This window comes from Hippocampus zosterae, unplaced genomic scaffold, assembly GCF_025434085.1.
Source record: "Hippocampus zosterae strain Florida unplaced genomic scaffold, ASM2543408v3 HiC_scaffold_378, whole genome shotgun sequence".
NCBI classification, from domain to species: Eukaryota; Metazoa; Chordata; class Actinopteri; order Syngnathiformes; family Syngnathidae; genus Hippocampus; species Hippocampus zosterae.
In genome coordinates, this window is record NW_026262917.1 from 1 (window position 1) to 10,583 (window position 10,583).

Here is a 10,583-nt window from a genome sequence, read left to right on the forward strand (position 1 = left end):
CTAGCGAGTAAGTTTCCGGGCCTGGCTTTGGAAAACAAGTAGATAAAACTTGAGATTCAGGGGACATCTGAAAAGGTGGAAAAGAGGTAGAGGTCGAGGTCAAGGTAGAGGTCGAGATAGAGATAGAGAGCGAGATAGAGATAGAGATAGAGGTCAAGGTAAAGGTAGAGGTAGAGGTCGAGACATCGAAGGCGCTCGAGGGACCGGCATCGCAAGGATAACTCTATGAAGCACAGGCGACATCGTAGCAGGAGTAGGCAGAGAGAATAGGCGGTTGCAGTGCACCATAAAAAAGGACCCTCAGGTTATGGTGCCTTGACCGGAATTCGACTCGAAACCGAAACCGCACCTAAAAAGCAACGCCAAAGACCATCATCTCCCTAACGGTGGGAACTCAGCAGAATGAAGTATATGGCCGGCAAGGCCTTCTAAATGCCTCCGTCTCCCTAAGCAAGCGAAGACATCCAAGACACAAATATTGAGATCAATGAACGAGAGCCAGCCTTTTTGCGAGGGCAGACCACCAAAGCAGGCGTTCGTCTGTCGCCTGTCAGGATCATTAAGAACCCTGAGGGGACTTTGCAAAGATAGGCGATGCAGACATTGCAAGCAGGTCGGGAAAGGCGGGAGGCGAGGTAGCAACAAAGACTGCAACTTGAAGGCCGCCACGACAAGCATTCCGAAGACCCGATAGACCCAAAACCACGGTTCAATGCAACCCAGGCCGCACACGAGCCTTAGGCTTAATGGCGCCGCTAATCATTATTTAAAGCAGGCAAGCACAAACCCGGAGCGCAGCCTCCCTCAGCCCTGCCGATTCTCAGTCACAAGGAAGAATTAGTCAAGGCCATCCTCGGTAATAAAGTGCTGATCGTGATTGGAGAGACTGGCTCGGGGAAGACTACTCAAATCACTCAGTATTTGGTGGAGGCGGGGTTTGCCGCTCGTGGTAAGATCGGGTGCACGCAGCCTCGGAGGGTGGCAGCGATGAGTGTTGCTGAAAGGGTCAGCCAGGAGATGGGAGTCGTGCTGGGCCAAGAAGTAGGCTACAGCATCCGATTCGAAGATGTCACCTCGCCTAAGACCGTGATCAAGTACATGACTGACGGCATGCTGCTTCGAGAGGCCCTTCTGGACCCCCATCTGCGGCAGTATTCGGTCATCATGCTTGACGAGGCCCATTAGAGGACCATCCACACGGATGTACTCTTTGGGGTGCTTAAGAATGTGGTTGCGACTCGCAAGGATTTTACACTTATTGTAACATCCGCAACTTTGGAGGCTCAAAAGTTTTCGTCTTATTTTTTCGACTGTAGGATTTTTCGGATTCCTGGTCGAGCCTTTCCTGTGGAGATCGTTCATGTTCAAGAGCCTGAGACAGACTACCTGGAGGCCTCGCTAGAGTGTGTCCTGAAGATTCACACAGAAGAAGGGCCAGGCGACATTCTCCTATTTTTGACAGGCCAAGAAGAAATTGACACAGCCTGCAGTGCACTCACAGAAAGAGCACGTAGACTTGGAGCAGCGGGGCTGATGGTCCTACCTGTCTACTCCGCCATGCCTAGCGAGCAACAAAGCCGAATTTTTGAGCCTTCCCCAGGCATGCGAAAATGCGTGGTCGCAACAAACATAGCTTAAGCAAGTCTCACAATAGACGGAATTTCATACGTGGTTGACCCAGGCTTCGCAAAGATCAAAACCTACAACCCAAAGGCCGGCATGGACTCACTTGTAGTCGCACCCATATCCCAGGCAAGTGCAAGGCAAAGGGCTGGCAGAGCAGGCCGCACAGGCCCTGGCAAATGCTTCCGTCTGTATACGGAGCATGCCTTCAGACATGAAATGCTGCCTGTGACGGTCCCATAAATCCAGCGTGCTAACCTCTCAGGAACGGTCCTGGAGCTCAAGGCGATGGGGATAAACGACCTCCTTCATTTCGACTTTATGGACCCTCCGCCCGTTCAAACCTTAGTCGCCGCCTTATAACTACTGTTCTATCTAGGCGCCCTTGACGAACAAGGACTGCTCACCCCACTGGGCCGGAAAATGGCATAATTCCCTCTCTAGCCGCCTCTCTCCAAAATGTTGCTGACGGCGGTCGACCTGGACTGCTCTCGTGAGGTCATCACCATAATCGCAATGCTGTCAGTGCAGGGGGTTTTCTACAGGCCGAAGGAAAAGCAAGCCACGGCAGATCAACGCCGAGCCAAGTTTAACCACCACGACGGGGACCATCTGACATATCTGGCCGTGTATGCAGCTTGGGAGCAAAGCGGGCGGTCAAGCGCATGGTGCCATGATAATTTTGTTCAGGCAAGGTCGCTGCGCCGAGCAGCTGAAATCCGGAAGCAGCTGGTCGGATTGGTCGGCCGGCACGGACTACGATAAACTTCCTGTGGCGGGCGGCAGGAGCTGGTCCGCAAGAGCATCGTCTCAGGGTTCTTTTTCCACACGGCCAGGAAATAATCACGCTAAGGCTTTAAGACCGCAGTTGACGATCACCAAGTGTTTGTCCATCCTTCAAGCGCACTCTTCAACAAAGAGCCTCAATGGGTAGTCTACCATGAGCTTGTCTTCACGAGCAAGGAGTACATGCGGGATGTTTGTGCGATCGACCCTCGATGGCTGGTTGAAGTGGCCCCTGGGTTCTTCAAGGCCAGTGACCCCGACTCTCTGGCGCGCAGAAGCAGAGGGTTTAGAATCGAGCCTCTGAACCAGAAGTACGGCGATCCGAACGCATGGCGTATCAGTGTCCGTAAAGGATGATTATTGCATGATTTGGGCCAAAATTAATTATTATGCTGGGTGGCGGCCATTTTGCAAGGATTCTACCATTTGTGTAAACGCTGAAGTACCGGAAGATGAAGGCTGCGGCGGAGGTGATGGTCAGTTCAGGCTCGTCTTACCTTGCCAATTTCAGAAAACAAACAATGATGATAAACTAAATATAAAAGAGGAAGTTCAGGTATCTTATCAATCGTTTTTGAGGTGGATGAACATAAATTAAAAGATTGGGTGTCAGAACACCAGCAGGTTTTTGGTGGTGGCTTCGAGGAGGGCATGCCAGTTGCCCTGCGATAGTTGGTGTAGGTGGTTGTACTGCCCGAGGTAAAGGTTGTACTCCCGGAACAGCCCCGACAGGATCAGGTTGTTGACCGCCAGTTCGGTCTCCGCTGGAGCCAGGAACGGCACTTTCGTCACACACGATCTCGGCAGGTGCATCATCTCAGGCTCGAACTTGTGCCGGTGGAACGATCCAACCCCCGAGGCGACCACCTTGACCCCCCTGACGAATTCATGGCCATTCAGGTCCATAAACAGCCTGGGCAAGGCCAGATGCCCCGGCGGGATACAGCCCCTCAAACTCTTCTCATTCTGGTACTTATAGTTCTTGTAGCGGGACGGTCTATACAGCAGATTGAAATTGTCCACCAGCATCATCACTGGAAACCGGGCCCTGCCTCTTGAGCTGGTCCAGCACCTAGGCGATCGCGTTCACTGCGTATTTAGGGTTGGCGATCCCGAAGGTGCAGATTTAGGTGAGAGTGCGAGGGTTGGTTAGGAGGTCCTGCATGCTTTGTAGGTAGAGGATTCGTTATTCTTCGAATAGCACCTTGTTGATCTTGGGGTCGAGCAGTTGGTCGGGGTCGTCGAAGTATGTGCCTCGGTCTTTGTAGAACAGGTTTGGAACCGGGTTGTACTCGTCCTGGTGGATGCCGCCATGGTCTGTCTTTCCGTAGTGCTGGGATACTTCGATCGAGTCAAGCGCCTCTCGATTGCCCTTCAAAAACCCTTCCAGCCAGGCAACCGCAAAATTCTGCTGCAGGAACAATCCGCTCTTCAACTTCCGGCCTTCCGCGCCAGCCGCCACGTTCTGGGTCCATTCCTCGACCTCCCTGCAGTTGATCACCACATAGCCCGAGCGAAAGCCCCAAAGCGCCAGATGGTTCAGCAGCATGCTCTTGCCGGTGCCAGCCTCTCCATGCAGGAAAACATTCCGGAAGGAAGGGCCGCCCTGGTAAAACGCGGATTCGAGGGGCACCTTATTGCCCAGCCTGAAGTTGAACTCCAGCCCGTCAGCCAGCACGAGCTGGTAGTCGAACTGCCCTGCTGACGGCATCGGCTATATCTTCAGCACCCTCTCCAGCACCTCCGGTAGATGCTTCAAAGGGTTTTTGGTCTTAGGCGCCAGCCTCAGCAGCTCATTGATGATGGCGTCCTGCACCAAACTGTTCGCGAACACCCTGCGGTAGTACTCCTGCCCACGATGCCCCTCCGCAAGCTGCTGGAGATGCCTGGACATCTCATCGAACAGCACCGGGTAATTCGCAGAGTTGTTGATGTGCTCCTCGATCTGAGGCTCGGTCATGCCTGCGAACATGGTAGCGAGGGGCGGAGGGGCTTGGTACCCCTCTTTGATCAGCTTGAAGGCCTCGATGAGTCTGAGGGCGGTCGGCCGCATCATGATGGTATGGCGGGAGGCCAGCTTCCGGTGCAGCCTGTTGTACGACCCGAACAGGCCGCAGTGGAAGTACCGGTCGATCTCCTCCTTGAGGACGTATGCGAACTTGCCGTGATGGTAGATCCTAAACTCATCGACCCGCAGGGGCAGCACCGGGTCAGCCGGCTCGAAAGGCGGGTTGTCCTCGTCGAGCTTTGGTCTCCTTGTACTCGGGGCGGTAGGGCGGGTCGTAGGCCTTGAGCATGATTTTCCGGCGGAGATAGCCTTTGATGATTTCTTAGCGGGTCTGGTGATCCTCGATATGGGCCAGCTGCTCCCTCAGGAAGTTGACTTCAATATCCTCCTCCATACGGGGGATGACCTTGTTGATATGCTCGCTAAAGGCCTCCAGAGGCTTGTAGTTCGACTTCTTGGGGACCGCCATCCTGCCCTTCTCTGCAGTTCGCCTCAAGAACTCAGCGAATCCGACTCTCATATTAATTATGCGTCACTCATACACCAGCTGCTGGGAGGGCCAGCTGCCTGCTGCAGGCGTAGGTGTGGTAGACTGTCCCTGCCAGCCATGCGAGCTCGGCCTTGCTGTTCTTGGTGGTGCTGCTGTACTGCTATCGAAGCAGCAGCACCGCCGCCATGCTCGATAGGTAGACAGTCCAGTTCCTGGCACTGCCTTCATGCCAGGCCATCAGCCCGGCCCAACCCACCCCCACTCCATAATACGACCCCGCCGCCACTCCATACGCAGTCCAGTCCATGTCAGTGCCGTCAGTCAGCAACGAGCACGCCCAGAACCCGACATACATCTGCAGCCAGGCCACAATCTTCAGCTCTTTGGGGGGGTCGTCAATCCCTGCGGCTATGATGGACAGCTGCAGGCCTATGGTCAGCAGCAACGCCAGGAATACGAACCCTTTATAGAAAAAATACTGAGGATACTAAGATCCGTTCTGTGTCAGCCCTCCAAAATCCAGCCCTTGGGCCAGGTTCAGCAGCCCCGGAACCACCAAGGAGCCGACCCAGCACCCCATCGCAGAGTATCCGAACATGGCAGGGCGGGTAAGTCGCCAGTGCTAATCCCACATCCAATTAATCATGAGTGAACCGGGCTTCATGCGGACTGTGTTCCTGGCCATGGCTGGGTTCTCACTACTGGCGGGGCTGGCCGTCGCCTACCGGCATAAGCACGCCAGCTGTGCTATCGAGGCGGAATGGGAGATCGCCTCGGATCGGTTTGGTGCTGACTCGATCGAGCAGGCGGAGTTCGATGGGCTGACTGGATAGCTGTCTGCGATCAGCCTCTACAGGGATGAGGAGGTGGCTATCTGCTCCTTGGATAAGACTCTAGGAGCGACCCTGTATCTCCAGGCCGGCAAGATGATCACCCTCCTTCGTGAACGAAACGACTATCTCGCCGAGACCCAAGCCGTCAGCCACCACACCAGCTCCTAGCTGTAGCTCTATAAAGCCTGTAAGGGCAAAGCTCCCTCCCTGCAGCACCTTTCTGCCCAGCAAAGGGCCATCAAGTCCCTTCAGGGTAAAATCAGTCAGAAACAAGAATTTTTGGCGGGGTTGCTGGCTGAAAAAGAGAGGGCGGTCAGCTCGATGAGTGAGGAGTTGAAGTCGTTGAATAAGGAGAAGGAGGAGGTGAAGGCCAGGGCGATGGGCCTGCGAGGTAGCATCCAGGAGATTGAGCGCAAGGTTGGTGAAATCAAGCCACCCGACGAATCATCCCTCCGAGGGAGGGTGGACCAGCTTTAAATCACCTATGAAGAAGCCCACCAAAAACTGCAATCTGCCAAGCTCCTCAACTCCCAAAACTCCAACCTGCTCAAAACCCTCGCCCTCTAGATCCAAAGCCTGCAGCAGCAACTCGACTCCAGCCGCATGTACCAAAGCATCCATCTCGAGTACGGCTCATCCTAGCACTTCCTGAGGGCCAAGCAGTCCCTCCTTCGCAAGCTGGAGCAGAGGATCTAAAAGCTGAGTCAGGCTAGGCTGCTTGATTCTAGTGAGGCGAGTGACCTCAAGATCAGGGAGTTGCAGGATTAGCGGCATCTGCTGCTCAGGCAGATCCGTAGCTTTGAAAGCAGCCAGTATGAGGCGGCCGGTCAGTCCTCGCACGCTGCGCTTAAACTGGAAGAGGCGATGTCCAGGCAGAAATAGATTCAGGGCCGGTTGCAAGACGAGCAGGCTTTGCAGGTTGAGGTCGACCGTGCCAGCTCCGAGCTGCAGCGGGAACGGGACCAGCTGCAACACAATCTCGAGCAAGCTCGTAGACAGGTCCACTCACGCCAGCAACTCCTCATCACCCGAGAAGAGCAGCAGCAACAGCTTAGTGTCCTTGAAGACGAGCTGGAGGCCGCTGAGCAGAGGATCACCAAAGCGGTCGATTCCAAAGTCGATGGAAGTTCGTTCGAGGAGGAGGAGAGCATGGCACGAGATTGGTTGAAAGCAGCAGCCCAGGAGCTCGATAAACAAGAGCAAGCCCTTCTAAAAGCAATCTAGGCAATCTCAGATGAGAAGGTGGCGGAATGCCTTCGTCACCTCAGCCTCGCCTAAAAACTCAGCAGCGAAGTCGACATCCAGTTCGACAAAGAGGACGAGTTGAAAGGGCTGGCCCGGTCAGTCTACACAACCCTGCTGCAAATACAGAAGCAGCACTGCAACCTCACCAAGCCAGGGCGATAGTGATAGCATAGCGTATATACTCTATACACAGCATCACACATCACAGGCGGATGACGTTGCAGCCCACTCTCCATAGTAGCATCACCCACAGGCTGAGCTGGTAAGCGACCGGCAGGCCTGCAGTGGCCATCGCGATGCCTGTACAGAGGTTGGCCCTTACAAACCAATTTTCGGGGCGTTTGAGGACCAGCCCGCTCGGGTGCAAGGCGGTCTTAAGCACCAGCCCGGCCAGTAGGCCTGTCACGACTGGTGCTAGAAAGTAGGGGTCGTAGGACATGAGGGGCAGGCCGTAAAAGGACTATTGCTAGAATTTGCAGAATTCTTAAGGATTGTCCACCATGAAGCGAATCGCCCTCAGCCATGCTATTTGCAGGCCTGCCTTGACCACCATCCCGGCGTGATACGCACATGTCACCCTTTGCCGCAGCCTGTTCGCCTTGCCCTTCTATATCTCAAAAAAGGCGATGTCCCTTTCCAAATCATCTCCCACAGCCCTGTCCAAAAACCGCTGGCAGAAACGCTTCTCACCTGCTCGGAAAGGCTGGCGCTTTATCCTCTGCGTGATGCACTCCACGGCCACCTGGTACACCAGACACCCCGCCACGATAGCAGGGCACCACCCCTCGAACTGCTCTTTGAAGAGGTCGACAATATTCAGGGCCGCTTCGGCCGGCAGGTTCACGATGATGAGGGGGTTGGGCTTGCCGATAAGCGAGTGGTATGCTGACCTGAGTCGAATCATCGGATACAGTAATATAACAATGTCTAACAGCTAGCCGCCCTGCCCCTACTTCCGCCACAGCCAGTTTGCCTTCTCGCTTGTACTGAAGCCCCGGGTTCTTTCGCCGGTTCTCTGCGAGTAGCTTTACTAGAGGGCTTTGTAGCACCACCGCAGGAGGGCAGAACTCGCTTCCCGCCAGAATGCTCCCCAAGAGTGCACGTTTCACCCTGCCGTCAACAACGCAGTAGTGAAATACGAACCCACCCAGCGAGTATTCCTCCAAACAAAGGTTTCGAAAGCAGGGTGAAGGCCAACCGAGTTATTGCAAATTGACTAGACAACCCCTGCTGCAAATAACCTAATGAAATTTACGTTTAAGTGAACAAACCCGTTTTATTTTTTAGTTGATATTTGTGTGCGTCAGATTGCGTTGAAAGTGATGCTGAAAGGAATAAACAACAATTTGTTGAGCCGGGATGTCTATCTTCGAGGAGGAGGAGGAGCCGTTGCTGGAGGTTGCCTGCGTAGGCAGGCCGGCTGCCCCGATCTCGGCTCTGTTTGTGGAGCAGACGGCCCGTGGTAACCAGCCCCTTCGGCTTGAGCTGCAAGGTGCCGAGCTAATCGTCTGCCGAGGCTCGCAGACCACCCTCATCCAGCTCAACCGGACCGTTCTCGACGTGGTTCAAATCGACCCGGCGACCAACGGCTTCCTTCTCACCAGGGGACGCCACTCCCTGATGTTCCACTCAACTGACAGCTAAGTAACTCAGTCACCAGCTCGACTCTGAGTGGGAAATCCGATTGATGGCGCACTGCATCAACCATCGATTCGAAGACTACTACTCCGTCAGGGCGCTGCTAGGGACTGGCTCCTCTTCGGAGGTGCGGACGATATAGCGCAGGGCGGATGGGCTGCTCCTTGCTGCCAAGATTATTCCCAAGCGACCGTCCCTTACGCCGATCATCCGTAACGAACTTTGCCGCCTTCGTTAGACTAAAACCATCAACTCCAACCTCCGACAGGTATTCGAAGATGACGACCGCGTGGTCTTCGTCCTCGACAGGGCTGAAAAAGGCCATCTGGTCGATTTCCTGCAGCGTCTTCAAGCAGACGCCTACAAACAGGAGATCCCCAAAGTCATGCGAAAACTGCTAGGCGCCTTAAAATAGCTGCATTCTCAAGGGCTGATCCATCGTGACATCAAGCCTCAGAACATCGTTTTCGACGGGTAGAACAAACTGCATCTCATTGACTTCGGGATATGCTGCGAGAAGGCCAGCCCCACCTCGAAATGCGGGACGGTCGGGTTCGCAGCCCCGTAAGTGTTCGACTAGCAGGCCTGCAACGAAAAAGTGGATCTTTACAGTGCGGGCCTTGTGTTTTTTTTGTTGCTGACAGGCAAGAAGGCTTTTAACGGGAAGAACGAAGCGTTAAGGAAGGCCAATGCGGCAGGCAGGGTCAACATCCCCGACAGCCTCGACAGCCACACCAGATCCCTCCTGCAGGGGCTGCTCTAGATCGACCCCTGCCACCGCCTGTCCGCAGAATAGGCACTCAGCCATCCCTATTTCTGTTGATATGACATGACATGCTTCATATCTGCCTGGCCTTCTTGGGCTGGCTCCACTCCCTGAGGGTTTTGCTCCAGCCCGTCAGCGAGGCTGAAAAAGGCCTGCCCTTGGAAAAGAAGCAGCTTTGTGAACGCGGGAATATCAGTTTGTCCCGGGGGTGGTAGTTGAGGTTCTTGTTGAACTCCTTCTTGAAGCGGAGAGTGTAGGATACGAGCTTGTCACGAGGCGACGGGCGGGGCTTTCTGGCCTTGGGAATGAAATTGACCGGAACAGGAGTGGAACTGTGCTTGGGGAGGACAGGACACTCCATATTGTCAAGGGTCCTGCCCACCTTCGAATAGGACCTGCGCGCAGGAAAGTCGATCACGATCATAAGCAATGGATCATAGATTATCGGTTGTTGAAGATGAGCGGCAAGGACTACGTGCAGACCTTCGGCCGCAAGAAGAATGCCGTGGCTGTGGCCACCATCCGGAAGGGCAAGGGCCTGCTGAGGGTCAATGGAGCCCCTCTGGACATCTTGGAGCCGGCAGTCCTCCGCATCAAGGTCTGGGAGCCTGTGCTGGTGTTGGGTGCCAGGCGCTTCCAGGAGGTGGATATCCGGGTCCGCGTGAAGGGAGGAGGCACGACCAGCCAGATCTACGCCATCCGGCAGGCCATCGCCAAGGGCATTGTCGCCCACTACCAGAAGAACGTCGACGAGGAGCAGAAGAGGGAGGTCAAGGAAGCCCTCCTGAACTACGACCGGAACCTGTTGGTGGCAGATCCCCGCCGCTGCGAGCCCAAGAAGTTCGGCGGCCCGGGCGCCCGCACTAGGGTTCAGAAGAGCTATAGGTGAGCCCCGCCGAATTCAAGAATATTTATATGTTCAACCCTCTGGGCCGAGTGATGCGCTCTCCTCCGCCCATGCCCCTCCTCACCGAGCGGCTGATCGCCTACCCCGCCGTGTTCTGCGGGCGGGAGGATGTCGAGAAGGGTGACAAAATTCTCCTGCCTAGCTCGATGCTACAAAAAACATTCAATATCAGCATCAACCGGGGCATCATGGTCTTCTGCGTACAGAACACGGATATGGGTAGACAGACGTACTGTGGAGTTCTTGAGTTTGTAGCGGACGAAGGGATGGTCTACCTGCCAGGCTGG

The 10,583-nt window shown here is 54.9% G+C and overlaps 2 protein-coding genes across 2 annotated transcripts; both read left to right on the forward strand.

Moving 5' to 3' along the window:
• Window positions 1-451: 451 nt before the first annotated feature.
• On the forward strand, window positions 452-2,766 carry LOC127595059 (ATP-dependent RNA helicase DHX8-like; the record flags this gene model as incomplete). The annotated part of the gene is given in 1 exon segment (XM_052056769.1): window positions 452-2,766. A coding segment is annotated over 1 exon segment (2,315 nt), but the record flags the coding sequence as incomplete, so codon positions are not given.
• A 7,080-nt stretch (window positions 2,767-9,846) lies between these two features.
• Window positions 9,847-10,278, forward strand: LOC127595058 (uncharacterized). The gene has a single exon (XM_052056768.1). It carries the CDS (start codon window positions 9,847-9,849, stop codon window positions 10,276-10,278), a length of 432 nt encoding a protein of 143 aa, XP_051912728.1.
• The last annotated feature ends 305 nt before the right edge of the window (window positions 10,279-10,583 follow it).

Excerpts from the sequence above, each read along its gene's own strand:
- LOC127595058 (XM_052056768.1), top strand. The coding sequence starts at position 9,847 with ATGAGCGGCAAGGACTACGTGCAGACCTTCGGCCGCAAGAAGAATGCC.